This window comes from Miniopterus natalensis, chromosome 14, assembly GCF_054644295.1.
Source record: "Miniopterus natalensis isolate mMinNat1 chromosome 14, mMinNat1.hap1, whole genome shotgun sequence".
In the NCBI taxonomy this organism is placed as follows: domain Eukaryota; kingdom Metazoa; phylum Chordata; class Mammalia; order Chiroptera; family Miniopteridae; genus Miniopterus; species Miniopterus natalensis.
Genome location: NC_142094.1, coordinates 43,559,949 through 43,582,886, shown reverse-complemented (window position 1 = coordinate 43,582,886; position 22,938 = coordinate 43,559,949). Strand labels below are relative to the sequence as shown.

The following is a 22,938-nucleotide window of genomic DNA, read 5'->3' as shown; positions in this document are numbered from 1 at the left end:
ACGAGAGAAAGCCAGGTAAGTTGAAGAGAAAAAAAGAAAGCACAAAAGTCTTGAGAAACTGACCTGTTTCACTTCCCTTTCTCCCTAGTTGGACAAGGGGGTCATTAAATCAGTAAAGAAGGCACCCTGAGAATGAATGGAGCCCAAAGACACGATCCTGGAGTGGGTGAGGGTTGGGGTACTTCTCAGAGAAGAAAAAATTGTAGTCCCACTGGCCTGAGAGAAGTCTGTATTAGAGGCCAGGTTGCCCCCTCCTCTGCATCCCCAGCCCCGTTCAAGCAGAGTGGGCCCTGGCGGGGGGAGGCACAGAGACCAACCTGGGAAGAGAACAACAGAAAAATAGGGGCTACATGGAGACTAACAGGGGACTCAGACGGAGACTTACCCCGACCAGTTGTGGCGTTGGGAGAAAGAGTGCCTGAGAATTGGGGGCAGGGTTTCCTCACAGTGGGGCCTTTCTGGCCCTGCTCTCTCCTCCACCCCTAAGACCCATCCATGGCTTCAGGTTTAGGGGGTAGTGTTGCTGGAGAGCCTGTCTCCCTCCCCGCGCTTCCCAGCTCACCCTTTCACGGGGTGCCTCCCCCGAGCTGCGGAGAGGAGGGGGCGGGGGTAGGGGGAGCCAATCCGGGCAGCGCCAAAGGGGGGGGAGGCAGCGGTGACAGCCGCGGGGAGGGGGCGGGAGGAGAGAGGCGGCTTGGCTCAGCTCGGCGCTCAGCTCTGCTCCGCCTCAGGCTCTGCGCTCACCTACTGCCCAAGCCTCCCTTCCGCTCCTGCCCCTGGACCCCTGGGTGGGTGGCCCTAGACCCTTCCTGGTACCCAGACTCTCAGTCTTAGCCCGGACTCTCCTGGCCCCCAGCCCCGGCCTCGGGCTTCGCCGCCAGGGGGCGCCGTGTGAGCTCCCTTTCCCCTACCACCCGGCGCCCCCTCCCACCGAAGGGAGGGGGTCGCCGGGGGCCATGCGGGGCCAGGGTCGCAAGGAGAGTTTGTCCGATTCACGAGACCTGGACGGATCCTATGACCAGCTCACCGGTGAGTCAGTAGATCAGGGCTCGCGGGAGGGAGGGTAGCTTCCATCCCTCCAGACCCTTAAGCCTCTGACCCCGGCCAACCCCTTACCCCTCTGCCCCATTTCCAGGTACCCTACCCCGGCTGTTCTAGGCTCCAGGACACTGGGCTTCAAAGCCTTGGGTCCCACGGTGGGGTAGCAGTGGGTGGGGAGAGCAGGTGGGCAGGTGGGGAGAGGCAGCAGGTGTGGGCCAGTATGACACAAGGCGAGGAGGGTTCTGGTGGGAGGTGTTACGTGCGTGAGCGCCTGTCATTCTTTGTGTGTGTCTGTGTATATGTGTGTGTGCCTCCCACAGCTGGTTGCCATGTGCCCTGGGCTTGGTGACAGCCAGGGTGAGTGTAATTGTATGTGGCTGTGGGATTGTATTATCTCAGATTTTGAGTGAGGTTGTGTTAAGTACCCTGATTATACTAATGAAGTTGTTTGACCATGTGTTTCTGTTCTATGTGCAACTCTGTCCATTGAGTGTGTGATTATGAAGCGGCATGCGACTACCAGAACGTGTCAGGGCTTCACTTTATGATATGTTTCTTTGTAAGACTTTGTGAACTTCCTGGGGCAAGCATTTGTTAAAGTGGGTTGTGTTGTGTTTTGTGACTGTGAAACTGTGGGTTATATTGGCATTTGATGCTGATTGTGTACTTTCATGTGATGGTGTCTTCAGTGGGGCTCTGTGTCTATGGCCTGTCTTACCCTAGCTGCCCCTCTAGCTTCCTGGCACAGAAGGGGATCTTTACTATGCACCACTGCTTCCCCCACATTTTTCACAAATAGCCCAGGTGGACCCAAGGAGGGACTCCAGTGTCCAGCTACTCATCCTGGCTCCTAGGAGCAGCACTTGGCCCCTGTCCAGGGGCTTTGGTTAGTGCTGGGTCAGGTCCCTCTACCCCCGCATAAAGTACTCAAGAGATCATTCTTACAACCGAAACTTGTTCAACACCCAACCACCTTCCCAGAACTTCACCCATACCCTGAGGAAAATACACTCTCTTGCCTCCCCTCCAGATAGAAGCTCTAGGCCTGGGAAGTGCCAGGTGGCCTCCCCTTATAAGTGTCTCCCAAACCACTTTGCTGCCCAGATATCCTCTCTCTCCCACATTGGGGAGGTATGTGAGACCAGTACATCTGTGCCTGTGCACATTCCTGGGTTTGGTAGGCAGATCCATGTGTTTGTGTGGGTGACGCCTTGTGTACATTTCCACGTACATGTATGTTTCTGTCTCTTATTGTGCAGCCTGCTTAAGAACTCCAGCAGGAAATGGGAGGAGGGAGACTGTCTGTGTGTGAAACAAGTTGGGGAGGTGGAAGGAGGCCACGATCCTTTTCTGTCCTGAGGGGAACAGGGGAATGAGTTTAAGACTTGGGGACTGGGGAAAGGACTGGAATATAGTGCCTTTAGAAAGTGTTTCTCCAACTCACTAACCTTGAGGAGGTCCTTGTGCCTATGCCCAGACTCCCAGAAGGGGAAGCCCTTCTACTCAGGCAGGCCCCAGATGTGCCCTAGATGTGTCTCAGGCCTGGATGGAATCCAAGGGTCCAGCTGTCTATTTCTGCTTTGTACCGTCCTCACCATCTCAGGATCCTTGAGTGTAGCGAGGGCCCAAGGGCCCTCATTAGCACCACATTAGTCAGTGTTTGCTTCCTGCTTTAATTGATTCTCCCCTTTAATGGAATCATCCCCTCCCCACTTGGCTGTTTGAATCAGGGATTGATTGGGTGAAGGTGAGGAAGCACTTGTATTAGAAGGTGCAAGAATGGAAGTGTGAATACCAGCTGTGTATGACTTTTACTTCCTCTGGGCCTCACTTTTCTCATCTGTCAAATGGGGAATACAACCTTCTGCCTGCTGCCTCCCAAGGGAAATAGAAAGGTCAAATGTTGGCAAGCATCAAGAATCATATTCCGTGTCATGAGCCTCCTCTTTGTAGATAGTTCTACACGTCTTGGAAAGAGAAATAGGACTACCAGGAGCTCTCCGATCAAAGAAGGGTTTATTTTATAGCGAGAGACAAATGGGTTGGGACGCCCCCTGTGTTAAAACGCTGGGTGCTCCAAGATGCCTGAGCAGAAGCCTGAAGGGGAGTCGTTGTCCGCGGTGCTGAAGAACGCACCGGAGCTGGGCCCTCCAAGTTCCCAAACTACCTTCGCTGTGCAGTCGGAGAAGACTTTTATGGGGAAAAAAGAAGTACAAGAGCCACCCCGCCCCGATCTAACCCCTCTGGTCTTACCAGCCTGGCAGGGCCGCTTGCGGCAGCGTGGGAAAAATCAATGATCAGCGGTGGTCCTTTCCTAGCTGGAAACAAAGGACTGGACAGGATGAGGAGGGAATTGGGACCTGGCTGGCCAAGGCCTGAGCTCGGGTCCCTGGGCCTGGGATCTCCAGAGTCGCGTCTGGCGATAAATATTGTTCCTCAGACTGGGGCGCCCTCGTGTGGCATTAAGGGAGCTCCGCTTGCAAAACTGAATCCATATGGGGATGTCACCAAATCAAGGGGCAAGATTTGCATGGAGTTCGGATGTGACTCTCGCCTCATAAATGTTAAGATTTTCAGCCAAAAAATATGGGATGCCAGTCGGAGGAGTGGAATTATGTCCCTTCTGTAGGCTGTCCCAGCAGTTTGAAGGCCAGGTGGGGATGAATCCGGGAAGGGTCAGGGCCGGGACTGAGAAGGGGGCTTCTCCTGATTTGGTGGGCAGTCAGCTTAGGATGGAAAAATCTGTGAACCCGCTGGGACAGAGGGACACAGAACAGAAATAGCTATGAGAAAAAGGGGTTAGGAGCCAGGAGACAGATCAGCAGGGACACATCCCTGCCACCTCTTCTTTGCCACCCCACTACATTGGCCAGTTCCTCCTCCTCCCTTCTGCTCTCTCTCCCATTGGTCCAGGAAGTATGGAAGTGTGGGAAGTTGCCATGACAACTATGTCCTCTCACCTCTTACCCCTTCTTATCTGCCAAAATGCACAGAAAGGGAGTGACAAGCAGAGGAGAGGCTGAAGCAGGGCAATAGAAGATAAGGTTCATTGCCCCCAACTCCTTTTTCAACACCCGTGGGTGCCGCCCTTCCCTGGCAGAAATCCAGAAAATGCTCCCAAAGCAGGCTTTGAGGAGAGTGCCTGCTGCCCCGCCCCCGCCCCGCTTCTGCTTTAGCCTCAGTCTAGGAACTTTGGGGTCCAGTGCTGTAGACGCTGGGGCGAGGGCGAGTTCCCCTCGTGCGGTCTGGAGAAAACCTGGAGTGGAACGAGGCTCCGCCGTGTGAGGTCTGAGGTCCCGGGTCCTGCAGGTCCGGCCCTCCAGCTCCGCCCACTCAGGGCCCATGAGGCGGAGACCCGACCGCCCCAGGGCCTTGGGGCGGAGCTTGCCCACTGTGCTCCCAGCGGAATCATGAACCGTTGCCCCCGCAGGTGCAGGAGCCCTTTGGGGCAGGCAGCGCGATCCCTCTATCAGCTGGTGACTGGGTCGCTGTCGCCAGGTATGAGGAAGGGAGGAAAGGGCTGAACCCCTCAAAAAGTGAGTGAAGTGCGATAGGAGCCTTACAAAGGTGCGGGGGGGGGGGGGGGAAGGGTACCTTACAGGTGGAAGGGGCGGGATCTCTTAAAAAAGGGGGTTTAAAGGGCAGTAATCCTGACAGAGTGGAGCTAGGAATAGGGTTTCTTACAGAGAAGGTGGAGGAAATAGGGGTCGTCAAAGAAGAAAAGAAAGGGGCGTCATGGTCCCTCACAATGGTGGAGGAGGGGCAGGACTTCTCATTGAGGTCAGAGGAGTGGGCCTCAAGTAGGTGAATGTAAGAGGCAAGACCCCTCACAGGGATAAAAGGAAGAAGCTTGCAGCAGAGCAGGGAAAAGGCACAGCCCTTTACTGAACTGTTTTGTTTAATGGGATTTTAAGATGATGGGTGAGTGTCCAGAGGAAAAAATTCTTAGGTAGGACTGAACCAACATGAACTCAGCTATTGAGCTCATACATGATGGGATGGATAGACTTGTGTGGCATAAGGATTATATGTCACTGTTTTGTCTGCCTCTAGGATCTGTACTGAGGGGCTTGTGCATGCATCACTGGGATTGTGAACGCTGGGGCTGTGTGTCCCTAAGGTTGCAGATCCCTGGGGCTCTGTGACAGTGAAACTGCATGTACTTGAGTTTTATGCTTTAGAGTTGGTTTGGGGGTTCCTGAGTCACATTAAGTTAGTTGTGTAGCCCTCTTAAGGTTGTACTTTGGTGTAGGATTTGTGGAATTTATGATATGGGGATTATGGGTATTATTATAATGGCACTGCTGATATTTGTGCACACTTCCACTTGAATTTCCTTAGGACTGCCTGGTCAGGGCCCACAGAACCCAGCATCCCCTCCCCACCTGGCCTGGGGAGACTAAAACAGCCTAGCCCCGTGGCATTCTGGAATCTGTAGTTCTCTGGCTCTCTCCATGGTATCCACCTGAGTCCCTGGAGTATAGGCAGGCCTCTCCTTGCCTTGTGCTCCCCAGGAGGGGAGATGGGGCTGAGCCAAAGCCATACTTAGAAGTTGCTTGGGGAGCATGTGCCCCCCCAAGCCCACTGCTTGGGCCTGTCTGCAGTGACAGATGGCTAGAACCAGGCAGGTCCAGCTCTCAATCATAGCAGGCATGACTTCCAGGCCTCAAAATAGCCCAAAGACCTAGGAGTTCATTAATCACCTGATACAGCTGGGGGTTGCTGTATCTTCTGGCTTGGCTGGGGTACAGTGGGGCAAGGGGACAGAGAGAGAACGGCTTGGGGTTTTCACTGTCTGAGATCTTCACTGGGGAAGGAAGGATAGATGGGAAAGTGGGACAGTTACATAGGGTGGGCTCCCTCATAAGGTTTGAATGACTAAATGGTAGGAGTATCTCTGCTGAGATTTGAGAGAACCAGGGAAGGCCTACCTAATGCTTCAAGAAAGTTTTTCCCTTGAACCTTCACTATGCCTTAAGTACTTCCATTAAGACTTCACTCCTTTGCCCTGGCTGGTGTGGCTTAGCTAGCTGGGTGTTGTCCCGTGTGCTGGGGGCCGCCTGTTCGATTTGGGTCAGAGCACATGCCCAGGTTGCAGGCTTGATCCCCAGTGGGGGATGTTCAGGAGGCAGCCGATCTATGTTTCTCTCTCACATTGATGTTTCTCTCTCTCTCTCTCCCTCTCCCTTCCTCTCTCTATAAAATCAATAAAAACATTAAAAAAAGAAAAGAAAAAAGACTTCACTCCTTTGAGTAAAGAGCTAAGTGGGGTGGGGATGCTAAAGGAGGACAGACCTGGGCAGGTTTCTCACAGGGCCCTGAGACTTGAGAGGTCTCTGAGTAGGGAGAAAGGAGAACCTGAGAAGCAACTCCCTCTTTTACTTCTGACAGACCCTCCCACTGGAGGTCCCACCCCCGGTTGACTTAGGACCTTGAGTCCCTGTGGTTCTGGGTCAAGGCTGGGTCAAGATCTCTGAAGGTTGAAGGTGAGAGTGAGAGAGGGAAGTGGAGGGTCAGGGACAGGGCAACTGGCTTCGAGGTTGTCAATCTGTCCATCTGTGAATCAGCATCAGAGATTAGGCAGATGCTGCTGTGCTACCTCCTTCAATCCAAATAGTCTGGCTTGGCATTCAAGGCTCCATGGAATCTGACTCTTTTGGTCTTACCACTTTTAGCTCCCCTGGGTGACTAAGCTACAGTCATCCAGGATTCCTTGACACACCCACATGCATTGGAGAGACAGCCTGAGGGAGCTGGCAGATCATTGGTTCTGGTTCAAGTTTGTTTTTTTAAAAAACTATGTTTTTATTGATTTTAGAGATAGAGGAAGGGAGAGAGAGAGAGTAAGAGAGAGAGACAGAAACATCAATGATGAGAGAGTTATTGATCAGCTGCCTCCTGCACACCCTCTGCTGAGGATTGAGCCTGCAGCCTGGGCATGTGCCCTGACTGGGAATTGAACCTGTGACCTCTCCTACATGGGATGATTAATCAACTGACCCACACAGGCCAGGGCCTGGTTCAAGTTTTGATCTATCCCTTATCATCTGTGTTGTCTTGGGAAAATCACTTCTCTGAGCCTCAATTCCTTCATCTGCAAAATAGGTATATTACTACTCACTCTGACCGTGTCAGCTATAAACACAGGAATAATAGACCCTATTAGGTTTATTATGAGGACCAAGTAAGGTAATATATCTAAAGTATCCAGGACACAAAGTGTGCTCAATAAATGATCCCTTTGTTGAGGTGTACTGTTGACATTTTAGCTATCCTTTAAGAGTCAACTCCATGTTTTGCCTGGCCTCCCACTTAGAAAGTTTTTACCATAGCTCATTTCATGGTTTGCCTAGAACTGTTTCTACCATGTAGTAGGCATGCAACAAACATTTTTTATTTAATTTATTTTTTGTTAATCCTCACCCAAGGTTTTTTTTCCCCCATTGATTTTTCAGAAAGACTGGAAGGGAAGGAGGGAGGGAGAGCGAAACATCAATGTGAGAGAGACACATCAATTGGTTGCCTCCTGCACAGGCCCCAACCAGGGCCAGGGATTGAGCTTGCAACCCAGGTACGTGCCCTTCACCAGGAATTGAACCCAGGGCCCTTTGGTCTGTGTGCTGACGTTCTAACTGCTGAGCCACACCAGCTAGAGCAACAAATATTTTTTGAATGAATAGATGGCTTGAAATTCTTTCAGTGGGCTGTCTCTCCTTGCGCCGTAGGAGCCAAAGCCCTGTTTGGTTCACCTTTGTTACATAGGCACCAGCTCAGAGCCTGGCATTCAGTGTATATATGTCAAAAATTTTTAACATCCTTGCCCTTTAAGAACTTGGAATTTAGTTGAAAAAGCAGAATTGATCCAGAAATATCTGGGTTCAAATCTGCATCATTTAACTAGGTGACTTTGAGCAAGTCCCTTTATCTCTGTGGGCCTTGTTTACCTCATCAGTAAAATGGGCACAGCACTAACCATCCTGCCTACCTCATGCAGTTGTCATGGGAAGTCATTGAGAAGATAATGTTTGTGGAAATGCTTTGTGAATTATTAAGAGCTATAGAAATGTAAGCGGGGAGTAGCATGTTATTAATAATGGTCACAAACACTTCAGCACTTACTTTGTGCCAGGAGTTATTCTATAAGTTTTCATTTTTAATTCATTTACTCCAACGAGCAAACATATGAGATGGGAAACTGAGGCACTCAGAGGTTAAGAACTTGCCCATTTAATTGCAAATTAAATTAAGTGGCAAAGCTGGGATTTGAACCCAGTCTGGCATGCTGGCCCACACTATTACCTAGCATTCTAGGCTGCCTCCTTTTCTTTCTTTCTTTTCTTTCTTTCTTTCTTTCTTTCTTTCTTTCTTTCTTTCTTTCTTTCTTTCTTTCTTTCTTTCTTTCTTTCTTTCTTTCTTTCTTTCTTTTTTTTTCCCTTCCTTCCTTCCTTCCTTCCTTCCTTCCTTCCTTCCTTCCTTCCTTCCTTCCTTCCTTCCTTCCTTCCTTCCTTCCTTCCTTCCCTCCTTCCCTCCCTCCCTCCCTCCCTCCCTCCCTCCCTCCCTCCCTCCCTCCCTCCCTCCCTCCCTCTCTCTCTCTCTCTTTCTTTCTCTCTTTCTTTCTTTCAAATATCTTTATTGATTTCAGAGAGAGGAAAGGAGAGGGAGGGAGAGATAGAAACATCAAATGATGAGAGAATCATTGATCAGCTGCCTCCTGCACGCCCCTGACCGGGAATCGAACCAAGATCTCCTAGATCCTAGGTCGATGCTCAACCGCTAAGCCACGCCTGGCAGGGCTGCCTCCTTTTCTTGTTCCCACTAATAATATTACAGAATTAGGTGCTGAGTTTTGAATGCCCAACATTGAGTTTAGTAGAAATTCAGGTACCTGGGAGTCCACTGAGGGCTGGAGGCTCTGAAGGGAAGGGAATTTAAGATGCCTCCAAAGGGTAGGTAAGAACTGTAGGAGACGAGAGCAGAAGGGACGGCATTCCAGGCAGAGGGAACAGCAGGAGCAAAGGCATAGAGAAGCGCTGCGTTCGGTGTGATTGGGGGACAGTGAGGAGGCCAAACTGACTGAAAGAAAAAGGGATCTGCTGATGAGGGGGAGGGGAAAGGTATTAAATGCCGGATGTGGAATTTGGACTGTGATTGGAAGATGTTTGCTGGTTTCACCTGCTAACCTATAATCTCTAAAGTGTGAGAATCCCAAATCATTCCCTGAGTTGACTTCTTCTGGGGAGAGGGGAGGAGTAGCAGAGATCAAGCCTACCTCGGGCTACACTCCTTTCCAATCCTCCTTTCAACACCGTCCAGGGACGTTGGGTGGGGGAAAGTTAAAGGGGTAAGATATGGCCTGACCCCCAGTGGTGGCCTGTGGAACTACAGACCAGTGAATCTCAAATGAAACAGTGTGACCAGCTCCCACCGAAGCCTCACCCCACAACTGGGGCTCAGACACACTCATCCGAGAGCTAGACCAGGAAGGCGGGTTCCTCTGGGGTCCATCATCCTAAACGGGACCTCCTGGGTGGGCAAGCTGTCTAAGAAGGGAGCCAGTGTAGTGTGGTGGTTTAAAGCACAGCAGGCGCAGAGTCAGAATGGTTTAAAACTGAGGCTCTGATACTTACTGATCTTGCCTCCTTTTGCCTTAGTTTCACTACCTGTAATGTGGGGATAATAGTACTGCCTTCACAAGTTTATTGTGAAAATTCAACATGATAACGTAAGTAAGCACATAGTACTCTATCTAGCACATAGTGAGTGCTCAATCACCATTAGTCAGTTGTGCAGTAACTAAGAAGCCCTAGTCTTCTGGCTCACTGGCCCTGCAGGCCTCTCCCCACCCCCTACGCTCCCCGCCACCACCACTAACCCTGAAGGAGCTGGGAAGATAGGGAGGGGCTCCAGGAATGTTACTGGTGCGGGGGTAGAAGGTGGTGCCCTTGAAGGGTTCAGATTTCTCTTCTATCCTGGGCTTCTCCATCTGCTCAGTAATGGTTCCCTAGGAGCAAGCAGGGCTTTGGCAGCTCCTGGGCGAGGCCCCAGCCAGGAGGAAGGGAAGAGCACAGCCCCTCCTCCTCTCCCAAGAAGCTTGAGTCTCTTGGTCCCAAAGGCAGCCCCAATAAGAGGGTCGCGATAGGGCTAAGCAGCCTTTTTCCTGCCCAGGCTATTAGACCTAATTCTCCCTCCCTGGGCCTCAGTTTCCCTGTCTGTGGCCTGTGGGAAGAGAGTGCTTCCCCCTTCTGCACGGTCTCTATGGCAACCACGATCGATGTTGGTAGTGTCCTCCTGATGGGAGAGGTCACTGACTGCTTCCCTCTTATATTCTCATACAGTTCCAAGCAGATACAATTACACAACCACCAGAGACCTGTACTCCTAATTATAGGACACATCCATATTACCAGTCCTCAGACCCACATCCCACAATCCTACTAAAACACAGACATCTCACACTCCATACACTCAGAAATATTCCAACATACTCTCACACACACACCACAGACACCCAGGTCACATACCTCTATACACAAGACACGCACCTAATAGATAGGTGCATGGTCATGTGTAAACACACAGAAGCATTGCATTCTCCATACAGTCAAACACAGGAATATACACACGAGAAAACACCCAGACATGCTTAACATTCTGGCCCATTCATCTCTTACTCACTCAGAGTTTCTCACACACACTGCCTTTCCCTGCCTTCTCCCTAAGCACAGCTCCTCCCTCTATCCCCTCCCTTTGGCACAGAGTAGCCGCAGGGTTTCTGGGGAAAGCTGTCCTGGGGACAGCGGCAGATCTGCCTCCCTCCTCTGGCCTGGCCTGTATTCTCCTCGCCAAAGGACCTGGAGAAGATGCCAGTCCAGAGGCTGAGGCTGGGAGGTTGTGGCTGGGAGGCTAGTGGGGCAGGGGCGGGGTGAGGGAGGTGGGGAGAGGGAGGAGATACTGGGAGGGAGAAGGGAAGTGAGCTGCAGGCGGTCCTACTCCCTTTGGGGAGCCTGAGGGGGAAGTGGTGTGAGGTGGGCTGGCCAGTGTGCCCAGTGTCAACTGGTGGGGGCCATGCCCCAGGCCCACCATGAACCTGGAAGGGCTGGAAATGGTTGCTGTGCTTGTCGTCCTCGCTCTGTTTGTCAAGGTCCTGGAGCAGTTTGGCCTCTTTGAGCCTGTCTCCTTGGAAGGTAACCCAGGTGTCTGGGCTGGTCTGGGCTGCTGGTGGAGGGACAGACGCCTGCAACATTGGGGAGGGGCTACTCTGACTTTTATGACCGGGAGCGGAGGTAAACAGGTTAGTGATGGGATAAGGAATCTCCGGGAGGTGAGGAGGGGTGCTTGGGGAACAGGACATCTGGGAGAGGTAAAGAAGGGGACTTTGGGGTGGGGCATCTGGGGGAGGTGAGAAGGGAATCTGGGGGACTGGGTATCTGAGGGAGGTGAAGAGAGAGGACCAGGGGACAAGGTGTTTGGGGAAGTGATGAGGGGTACAGAGTGGGAGGACTGGGATATGGAGAGGAGGGGAGTCTGGGAGACATGAGGAGAGGTCTGGAGATAGGCAAGGGTATCTAGGGTAGAGGAAGGAGGTTCTGGGGATCCTGAGATAACACTAGACTTCTGGGGAGCCCCAAAGGCTCTGAAGATGTGTGTGACTCCCCACACCTCCATCCTTGCAGGTGTAGGTTATGGACTGTGTATGGACTCATTGCGTGAGAGACACAGGGGGTGTGACTGTGTGTGTTTATGTGTGTGATGAGAAAGGACAAAGTGTGTGACTATGTGACCTGTGTATGTGAAAGGGATGTGATTTAATGTGTCAGAGTAACAAGGTGTGTGGCTTTGTCAGATGGTGGATGTGACTGTGCCCAAGGGGACAGGGTGTGTAGCTGAGCCTCTTTGGGTATCAGATTGTGTTTGTGGCTGTTCCCAGAGTTCCCTGAGAATATACCAGCTCTATACCCAAGACTTAGGATGGGGGTGGTTTCTGGAGGGAGTAGGAACACTGTGAATGAGACATTTATAGATCAGCTCTGGCAGCAGGGTGAGGGGGGTCAGATCAGGGACCCTGTCCCAAGCCCTCATTTCCTCTCAGGATCCAAGGGCAGAATGGTCTCCAGGGCCTAGACATTGGGAGGGGGAAATCAATTCTCCGTTCCACCCCAAAGTCAAGTGGGGAGAGTGATGTTGGAGATAGAGAGGAGAACATGTTCTGCCTACCCCAGAGAGTTTTGGCCTCTCCCTCCTCTTTACACCAAGAACTGTGCAGCTTCATAGCACGGCTGTTCCCCAATTCCACCAGGGACAGGAAAACAGGCAAGAACCGTGATAGGAGGACTGAAGGGAAGAGCTAAAACGACGTGAAAGGAGCTAGGGACGAGAGGAAGGTCCATGAATTGCTTGCTCTAGTGTTCAGTAAGAGCAGAAAACTCCTAGTCCACCCTCCATTCTCTGCTGCATTTGTTGGGATGGGGTGGGTAACAGGAATTGGTCCTAGATGAACTAGGGTTTATCCAATCTTGAAAAAATGAAATCGGTTGGGCTCTAACTTGCCGCCCCCTTTAGACTATTTGGTGGGAAGAGGAGTCATCTAGGAAATCCAGTGTCCTGTAGGCTGAAGGCAGCCCCTTTCTCTTTCCACCTTCAGAGGAGCCGAGAGGGAGGAGGCTGAGTCCTGGGAGCAGGTAAGAGGATGTGTGAAGAGAGGAGGCGGTTGGAAGAGGATGGGGCTGCCCCCCACTCTGGTGGCAACTCTACCACCAGAGGCTCCGGGTGCAATCCAGCATCGGGAAACCAAAGGCCCAGCTAATGGAGCCCTGGGCCAGGGGCCAGGCCGCCATCGATCCCCCACCCTGCCCACTGCCTCCCTTCTACCTCTCCATAGCTCCTGCTGCGGAGGAGGGGAAAGGACATATTGGAGGAGGAGAAGGCCGTGACTTCTAGCAGTTACCTCCTGGGAGTAGGGCCTTGTCCTAAGGATGGAGACTGACTTGGGAGGGCAGGGTCTGTGTGGGAGCTGGGATGCCCAAGTAGCCTACAACAAAAGGAAGTTGGGCCCCTCAGTCCAGGGCCCCACAGGACCTGTGGACTCTGGCCCTGGAGTCTGGTGGTGGGTGCAACTGGAAGACAGATGCACATGAACGTGGAGGGTCTTCTTAGGGTGCAATTAGAGCTGTAGGACGTGTGTAAATAAGGGGAAGGGAGAGGAATTGTGATCAGTGGGCTCTGGGGAGCCCCACATTACACCAATATACTCATCTTAAGTTCTGTTATTGCCTCAAAGTTCACAATCATTTCACCTTCAAAGAGTTAACCATACTAGAAAGGACTGGGAAGGGACACTTTTAGGTGGACGATTTTAGCTGCTGAGGAACTCTTCTATTGGCAGGAAGATTTGGTGCCTTGGAATGAGGAGTTGTAGAATAGAAAGGTGGGGTTACCCAGGACAGATGGGGGTTCTGTGGGTGAGGTGCAGTCTTAGGTACCTGGGTGCCATCGGCACATAGGTCACAATATGATAATGGGTATGTGACATGGTGACCTTGATATGTGTCCTAATATTATAAGGTTCTAGTGTGTCATTAACATATTGTGTTATGATGTCCCAGGGTCATTGTGTGCTTTTGTGTGGTTTGATCATGCTGTGTGTAAGATGGCCTGTAGAGGTCCTCAGGTATGTGTGTCTTGTTTTTCTTAGGTCACATTTGTATGTTTGTATTAAGGAGTTTTAGGTCAGTGTGTGTGTGTGTGTGTGTGTGTGTGTGTGTGTGCACGCGCGCATGCGTGCACGCACACCTGTTGAAGCCTGCTTAATTAGGCCATTGGGTGTGAGTTACTGGGTATCAAGCTGTCACTGTATGGCATCCATTACTCCGTGATTTTTCATTCTCTGCGTCACTATAACGCCTGTCTGTATGTGTGTGTGTGTGAGAGGTGTTCCTACCCAGGCAATCCTTGGGTTGGACATCACATCACCCTCAGAGGTCCAGCTATGACACTGAAAGCAAGGGCACTGGGCCAGCAGACACTGAAGCCAGTGCCACCTCCCTCCTCCACCCGAGCCTCCTCGCGGTCCCCAGCTGCGTCCCATTATGCAAGGTGCCCGAGCTGCCTCGGTGGGCTTTCCATGCCTCTGAAACCCACTGGGCTCCCCTAACCCAGCCCCAGCTGTCTTCGCCATCTCCCCTCAATCCTTCCCCAACACCCGCCCCTAACCGCGGTTAATTTGTGATGGTGGGAAAGGGACTGGGAACGGAGGGGCAGTGGGGGGTTAATGTGCCTTCCTGGGGTCTTCTCTCTTCTCAGGCCACCCTCCAGGGCCTACTAAAAAAGCGCTGAAGCAGCGGTTCCTCCAGCTGCTGCCCTGCTGCGGGCCCCAAGCCCTGCCCTCAGTCAGTGAAAGCAAGTGCCGCTCCAGTACTTCCGGGGGCGGGGCCCGTTGTGTGGGACCAGTGTGACAGGAGCGGGCCTGTGTGTGTGTGTGTGTGTGTGTGTGTGTGTGTGACCAATGTGTCCGCTGGTATGGTGGGCACTGGCTGGCGTGAGAGGGAGCATAGCTCAGGCTCTCAGAGGAAGACGAGTGTGGGGCGTGGTCAGTTGGGGGCGGGGCCTGAGTGTCTGTGGGCGTCGCCAGTTTGCGAAATGGGCGGGGCCTGTGTGTTTGGGCGTGGCCAGGTGCGGGGGCTGTGGCCCGAGCCTAGAACTGTGGCGGATGTGGCAGGGGCAGGGGATGGGCGGGTCCAGGCGGCTGTGCAGGTCTGTGCGTGGCTTAGCTGGGTTAGTGTCTGCGACTATGGCCTCCTGCCCTGTCCCTGGGCATGTTTTGGTTGTTGAAATGTATGTCGCCCACGCGAATGGAGCCAGCCTTCCATCAGATGCCAGGATACTTGGATTTTCCTGTGGCAGCCTGGTTTCCAGTTGAGTGACCTCTTTTGTCTCTAGGCCTGTTTCCTCAGTTGGGCCTTGTCCATGTCATAGGATCAGACCTCATTCTGCAAGCTATAAAGACCCGTTTTGTAGTTATTTGAGAGTGTTTGTTTGATTCCGGATCCCACTTGGGGGTACATTCGGAAAAAGGACAGGCGTGAGTCCCTCAAGCCTGTGTGCGTGGGGTCCATTTCGTGTGTGTCTGTGCTTGTTCGTCACGTGTGCTTTTGCGCGCGGGGTTGGGGTGTGTGCATTGTAATACGCAGGTCTGTGAGATTTGCAGTGAGTATGAGGAGCGAGTGTGTATGTCTGCAGCTGGCCGGGTCTTCAGCTTTCTCGGTGACAGTTCGCTCCCTTCAGCATTAGCCGCCCCAGCCTCCCTACGCCCCCACAGACCCCACCCGCTGGACCCAGGTGACTTACTCTCCTGGTGGGGGTGGGAGCGGGGAGCGGGGGACTTCGGGAGCACGGAGTGGGGGCACTTGCCTGGGGACTGGATGTTGGGGGCTGGGGAGTACTGAGATGGGGCCGGGGGTGGGGTCTTGGCTAAGGCTTACTGGGGGCGGAGGTAGGGTGGAGTCTGGACGGGGCTTGGCTGGAGCTGGGCGGGGCATGGCTTAGGCATGGCTGGGGTGGGCGGGTTTTGGCGGGAGGGAAGGATTTGGGCTTGTCTAGACCGGGACTGGGCTGATCTAAATTGGTCATGGAAGGCCCAGAGCTCAGATCCTCAGATGCCTCTTCTTGATTCTGTCTTATTACTCCAACCCCTTCTGGGATGAAGATGGGCTTGGGGCTTTTCCCTCCAACCAGGGACTAAGGGCCCAGGGGCCAGCGCCGGGTTGGATCCCTGGCTCTGGGGCCAGGCCTGGCCTTGGGCTGGCCCGCTGATAGACCGCGAAGCTGACCAGCATCTTCTCTCCTTGCCTCGATGCCCTTGGATCGGGGTCCAGTGAACTGGCAGGCTGGTCTCTGGAGTCGGAGATAAGGGGGATGTATGGGTCCGTGATTTTGAAGAGGGGTCCTGGGGGCCGGGCCTGAGGCGCGGCTCTCCCTCCCCTCGCCCCACTAACCCCCGCAGACAGCGTGGAGGATGAGTTTGAACTGTCCACCGTGTGTCACCGGCCCGAGGGTCTGGAGCAGCTGCAAGAGCAAACCAAGTTCACTCGCAAAGAGTTGCAGGTCCTGTACCGGGGCTTCAAGAACGTGAGTGCAAAGCCAGGCCAAACTGGGAGAGGGGTGGGACAGGAGGAGCCAGGCCTATCCAGGGCTTCTCAGAAAGGTGGCCAGGCTTTGGGGTGTCAGAGGGAAGGAGAGAGGGAGGGAGAACCCCTTTCCGGGCTCGGCTCCCCTCCCCCAGACTGAACTTCTAGCTAGAGTTCTAGCCTGTTTGAGATGGGGCGGATCCTGTAGACTTTCAGGTTAGTTCTGTTTTTTTATTTGTGCACCCTGAGAAGTCTTGCCTCCCATTAGAAGAGCTACACGGTGAGCTCCCTGGAGACATGAAGATTTTGTGTTTCTCTGGGAATCTCTGAGCATGGAGGGGAGGGGGGTATGGAAGGTGAGTGGAAGGGGGCGTTGTCTCTGTCCTCAGTCTGGTCTCCCCACTCCCCAGGAATGTCCCAGTGGAATTGTCAATGAGGAGAACTTCAAGCAGATTTACTCCCAGTTCTTTCCTCAAGGAGGTGAGGGGACAAGGCCTGAAAGGAAGCAGCTGTCCATCTCTAGGCTGAGTTGGGGAGAGGGTTCTGGAGGGGCTGGGAATGCCAAGTGATAAGAGGTGCTTGGGGAGCCCCATAGATGTAGGAAGTCCTCTGCTGTCTGGAGGTCAAGCTCACTGATTCCCAGTTATTCTACAGACTCCAGCACATATGCCACTTTTCTCTTCAATGCCTTTGACACCAACCATGATGGCTCAGTCAGTTTTGAGGTAAGCTGGAGGAGGTGGGCCAGGGAGGCCTGGGGCATCAGGGCCAGAATTTCTAGGCCAAACCCAGAGAAGAGGTTGAGTGAAGGGCATCTGAAGACATATTTCCCCCTTTCCTCATTCCCAGGACTTTGTGGCTGGTTTGTCAGTGATTCTTCGGGGAACCATAGATGACAGGCTGAACTGGGCCTTCAACCTGTATGACCTCAACAAGGATGGCTGCATCACCAAGGAGGTGTGCAGGGCAACTGAAGAGCTGGAGGGGAGGTGTAAAAGGCCTATAGGGAGGAAATGTGACCCACATATGCATCACCAACAGGGTGATGCTTACCCTAGGCCCTCGGCCTCCTGGTTTGGAGGCTGGAGGCTCTGAGGAGGGATCATTTTCTTTCTTGGCCTAACAGGAGATGCTTGATATCATGAAGTCCATCTATGACATGATGGGCAAGTATACATATCCTGCACTCCGGGAGGAGGCCCCAAGGGAACATGTGGAGAGCTTCTTCCAGGTGCTTGGGACTGGGTGGGCTGGCTGGCTGGCTGGAGGGTCCTGGAGTGAAGGGGAGAAGGTGAGGTCCCAGTAGGGAACTTACCTGAATTCTACCTGCCTCTCTCCTGCCACCCCTCCTGTTCTCCCTCCCAACTATCTTTTTGCAGAAGATGGACAGGAACAAGGATGGTGTGGTGACCATTGAGGAATTCATTGAGTCTTGTCAAAAGGTACAGGTCCCCACCCTCCACATTTCCCTGGTCTGGGCTCAGGGCCTAATTCAATGATATAGGAGAAGGCTCCTTTGGGCAGAGTGTCATGTCCTTAACTCACCCCCACTCCCAATCCTGTTCCTTCACAACTAGGGGAGGCCTGTCATTCTTCACCTCTGGTCTCTCTGGGCGTCTCCTTCCTTGTTGCCTCTCTGTGTCCTTGAATATCCCCATTTATGACTCAATGTCTCTCTCCCTGTCTCTGACAAGCTATTTTTCTTTCTCTCTCCAACCTGCCTCTCTCACACCGTGGCTACAGGATGAGAACATCATGAGGTCCATGCAGCTCTTTGACAATGTCATCTAGCTCCCTAGGACAGCGAGTCCGTTGTCCTGGGGGAACCATGCTCTAGCCCTAGTCCAGCTGGACCTCACCCTTCTCTCCCAGCTCTGTCCTCATCCTAGCCCTGCCCGAGGGCCTGTAGGAACCCAAGAGCCTGAGGATTCAGTGGTTCAGATCGTTGGAGCAGAAGGGGCCAGGGAGTGGGCAGAGTGTGTGAGCTCCCAACAGCTCCCACTCCCTTCCTGACACTCAGTGCTGAGGGTGCCCCTGCTACAGGAATTAAGTGGCTCTCCGCCTCCCACCTCTGCTCTAGAAACAACAACTCTAGACAAAATTTCTCCGGCTATGGTGCTTCCCCAATTCCTGAGCTCATAAACATTTTTCCTAAGATTCCCTTCTCAGAGAGGCTGCTCTGTCCTTGGCACTAATTGGCCTTTCAGACCACGGCCTTTGAGAGCTCTATAGGAGAGGAATAAGAATGTAAAGGGAGAAATCTTGGGCTTGAGCTAGTGGTTAAATCCTAGGAGGTAGCTGGAGTGAAGAGCAGAAAGGCCTAGAGATTGTGAGAGCTAAGGCGTGCCAGGCCATCACTCTGAGCTCCACAGGTCTGCCACCAAGCCATCAGAATATGAGTTTCCAGGCTCTTCAGAAGACCTTGTCTCCTTGGAAATGCCCAGAAATTTTCCATACACTGTTCAGTATCCCAAGAGAGCCTGGGATCATGAAATCTGGCTCATCCCTAGAATTTTTTCCTCTCCTTCCTTCCTGTTTGTATGGTGGCAGCAGGAGAATGTGGGTGGGAGATGTCCTGGCTGATTCCTGCCAAAGGTTCAGCCTACCAGCATGGAGTGAGTCAGGGGCCATCCAGTTGATACATTAGAAGAAAAGGGAAGGAGGGAAGCAGGCACAGCATCTGAACCCAGTGTGGGGGCATTCATTAGAATCTTTAATCTACCCAAGCTTTATTTCAACCCCCCACATAGCCTCCTCAATTCCCACCTAGGGTCTCCTCTTTGCTCTCGTCAATCTACACAGAGATGTTGCCTGAACACACCTAGAAGGCAGGAATCATAGGATCCAGGTCCCACGTCATCATCAGCACCCCTGCCATGCTGCCACTCCTTAATATACTCTGCTTGTCCCATTAGCCAGGATCTGAGGGTAAGGGCCCCCAGGAAGCTCCCTTTCTCATCAGAATACTTGTTGACTGCTTTGCATTTTTGGCTCCTCTGTATATTTTGTAAAATAAGACATCAGATCCAATAAAACACAATGGCTATGCACAGGCTACTGTCTCTGCCTTTTTGTCCCTCCTACTCCACACATACGTCACAACCGCTAATGCATGCACTTGCAGCCTTTTAGATCCCAAAGAAAGTGCCTTTCTTTCCCATAAATTTAGTCAACCCTTGGCAGGAGACCAAGGCACAGGTTCTGTAAGGAAACCTACCTGACCTCAGAGAAGCACCCACATGAATCTCTCCCCTTACAGGAGACAAAGAAGAGACAGGATATTGATGTCTTGAAGACTGGCCAAACCAGCTGTCTTTTGTCTAGAATCATTACAAGTTGAATCAAGAATTTCTAATTTACAGACATCAGTTAATCTCAAAGTGTTTTCTTTTTAAAAAATATATCTTTATTGATTTCAGAGAGAGGAAGGGAGAGGGAGAGAGTTGAAACATCAATGATGAGAGTCATCATTAATTGGCTGCCTCCTGCATGCCCCCAACTGGGGATAGAGCCTGCAACCCGGGCATGTGCCCTGACTGGGAATCGATCCATGATCTCCTCGATCCTAGGTCGATGCTCAACCGCTGAGCCATGCCCTGGTGGGCTCAAAGTGTTTTCTTTTGAGGGGGAGAATTCCCTTTAGTTTCTAATGAAAATTTTACTTTGTAAACATCCCAACTTTGCCTCCAATATGGACATACATCTGTGTCTAGTCTCCAGCCAAGAATAATGGGGGATCAGATGGAGTGTACCCAGAGCAGGTTACCATGGAGCAGGTGACACTAGGGTAATAGAGACTTCTTGTGTGGGACGGGAACCTTTGTTTTGTTCATGGAGAGGTAGCCACAAATGGTAGGTTCCTCTTGTCCTTTCTCTAGGGCACCATCATACGGTGACTAAGCTTAACCAACCACAGAAGGGGGATCAGGCCTTCTATTACTGTACACACTGACCAGGTCAAGGGAGGGGTATGGCGCCCAAGAAACAAATACTTCCAGAGTGCATCATTTGGTCATCTGTCCCAGCTCACATCATACAATTATCTGATCCTTAGGCCCTTGGGTTTCTTTGGGTCACAAACCCTCTGAAGGATCTGATGAAAGCTATGGGCCCACTGTCCAGAAAGAAAAAGATGCACACTTTTCTATTTATTTTTGTATCCCGGAAGCCCACCCATGGGAGGCCTTCCATTGCACAGAAGAGGAAATACGCACATTTATAGGAGAACTGAGACTAGACCCAGTCCACTAAGTCTCTGTTCAGGGTGGCCTCGTAGCACAGTAGAGATTTGTGGGTGAAAGACGGACACTGTGCATGTCATGCATAATCTAAACAAGGTGATGCTGACAGGCTTTCATGGTTGCCTGTACTTTTCCTTCATGGTGCTTCTCAGTTTGTAACTATATATTTATTTGAGTGACTATTTGTCTACTTTGATACACTGTAAACTTCTGAGGGCTCCTTGAGTGCGTTAGGTTTTCCCCCCTCAAAATCTTATCCTCGAGGCCTGGCAAGTAATAGGCACTCAATAATTGTATGATTGGATGAATAAGCATGGCGAGTGTGTGTATATAACTGGGTAGATATGGAGACATTCTCTGTATTTTAGGGTAGATCCAAGTTTAAGAGAAATTGAAATCTGATGCTGAGAATTTCTAGTTAAATAGGAAGTATCTCAGAGCCAGGGCACACAAATGTGGACCAGAAAAAAACAGGTTGGCATTCTGATTTTTTTCTGGCCATTGGTTGTACTCTGAATGTTGTCAGTTGCTTCATCCTTTCTTGCCTTCCAGTATTTTATATTTCCTGGTTTTCCTCTCACATTTCTGGCTGCCCCGTCTTACCCCTCCCCTGCAGACTCATCCTTCTCAACTAGAATTCTAAACACTGGGCCCCACAGCTCAGACCTGAGCCTCTTCTCCAAATCACATTCAACCCCGTGGCTTAAATACCATCTATAAGCAGAGGACTCCTAAGTTTATAGCTCCAGAATTGCCTAAGCTCCAAGACCCATATATCCAATTGCCTATTCAAAATATTCATGTGGACCTGTAATGGTCAAGCTTAACATGTTTAAAACGGAGCTTTGATTCATGCCTTCCCAGTCTTCCCCTTTTCAATAAATGACACCATCCACCTAGTTGCTCAGGTCAAAACTTAGAAGTCTTCATTTCTTCCTCTCCCTCGCTCTCCCTCTTACCCCTCTTTAATCAATCACCAATTCCACCACCAAAGGTACGCCACCTCTCTATCTCCACTGCTGTTCCCTAGTTGAAACCACTGTCATTACTCACTTGCATTACTACTCATTCTTCCACCTAAAGTAGCCCCTCCTTACTGTGGTTACTTTTTATCACATTCCTCAATTTCTTCCCTTCATATTACTTATCACAAACTGAGTTCCTGTGTATGTATTGAATTTATTATGGTCTGTTTCCTCAACTAGAATGTGTACTTTGTGAGAGCAGGGCCCTATTTCATTTATTCCACAAATATTTATCATAGGCCTATTCAACTTTGGTTCCTATTGTAGGTGTGGTATGGAGAGAAAGTATGTGGCAAGAGCTGTCCTTCAAATTTGAGAGGTACAGATATGGAAGGTGGATCTTGCCTGGGCCACAGAACCCAGAGTCTGGACTGTGGAGGGTAGATGAAACTGTGGCTGCTGACTTGCTAGCAGATGCCATGGTGTGAGGTATGAGGCAAAGAGGAAAGTGTCATGAAATTAAGGGCCAGGGCCAGCTGGAATGACAGCCTCCTGATCCCCCAAGTGATCACAGTATCCAGTGAAGCTGCTTATGACCCCCAATTGTCATCACAGGAAGTCCCCTAAGAAAATGCTTATCCTTAACCCCAATCTCAACATTCCAGGATTAAAAAGAAGATGGGCTATAGGAGTCCCTAGAGCTACAAGTTGGGAGGAGTTGACCACTGGAGAAGTTGAATATGAGACTGAAGTGTAAGATGGACAATACTAAACCTTAGTAATCAGAATAATGAAACCGAGATGCTTATTTCACATTTATACCTAACAAGTTGAGACAATCTCCCAACATAATGTAAAGTGCATTATGACAAGACTACAGGGAGCTCTGAGAACATATAGCAAGGGGATCCAAGCCCATCTAGGGCTCAGGGTAGGCTTCCTCAAGGAACTGATGTTTATGCTGGGGCCCAAGGAACCTCACTTCTCCCTCACACTTCACGTTCCCCATTTCCAAACAAACCAGGCCTTTAAAAAAAATTTTTTTTTTTTTAAAATGTCTTTTTCAGAGAAAGGAAGGGAGAGGGAGAGAGAGAGGAGAAACATCAATGATGAGAGAGTCATTGATTGACTGCATGCCCCCGACTGGGGATGGAGCCCACAACCCGGCCTTAGCCCTGACCAGAAACTGAACCGCTGTCTCCTGGATCCTAGGTCGATGCTCAACCGCTGAGCCAGGCCTTTTCACCCCTCCCTACATTTGTACTCTGTTCCTTTCCCCGGGGGGTGTTTTTTTTACCCTTCCTCAGTACTCACTCTGGTTAACTCCTACTAATCCTTTAACATCCAACTCAAAAGCAAAACCACCCATGGTCACTTCCCCTTCCCAAAAGATTAAATTAGTCCCTTCTCTGGGCTCCAGCAACAGTTGGATATACATTATGGGGATTGTGTGTGTACTTAGTTGTCTCCACCACTTTACTGTGAGCTCATAGTGGCCCCAGAGCTCAGCAAGAGACAAGCTCAATAGGTGTCTGCTGAATGAAGGAAAGAATGATTGAAAATTTTTAA

At 51.3% G+C, this 22,938-nt stretch overlaps 1 protein-coding gene across 4 annotated transcripts; it reads left to right on the top strand.

The window, feature by feature from the left end:
• Positions 1-739: 739 nt before the first annotated feature.
• On the top strand, positions 740-18,038 carry KCNIP2 (potassium voltage-gated channel interacting protein 2). 4 transcript variants are annotated; one of them, XM_016220062.2, is made up of 10 exons: positions 740-1,029; positions 14,341-14,436; positions 15,277-15,375; positions 16,040-16,164; positions 16,574-16,643; positions 16,818-16,888; positions 17,013-17,120; positions 17,290-17,394; positions 17,543-17,605; positions 17,907-18,038. In XM_016220062.2, exons 1-10 carry the CDS (start codon positions 957-959, stop codon positions 17,952-17,954), a joined length of 858 nt encoding a protein of 285 aa, XP_016075548.1. In that variant the 5' UTR covers positions 740-956; the 3' UTR covers positions 17,955-18,038. The 4 variants fall into 4 exon arrangements, with proteins under 4 accessions (XP_016075548.1, XP_016075545.1, XP_016075550.2 ...); XM_016220059.2 differs by lacking the exons at positions 14,341-14,436; positions 15,277-15,375; XM_016220064.2 differs by lacking the exons at positions 740-1,029; positions 14,341-14,436; positions 15,277-15,375 and adding an exon at positions 4,420-4,539.
• The last annotated feature ends 4,900 nt before the right edge of the window (positions 18,039-22,938 follow it).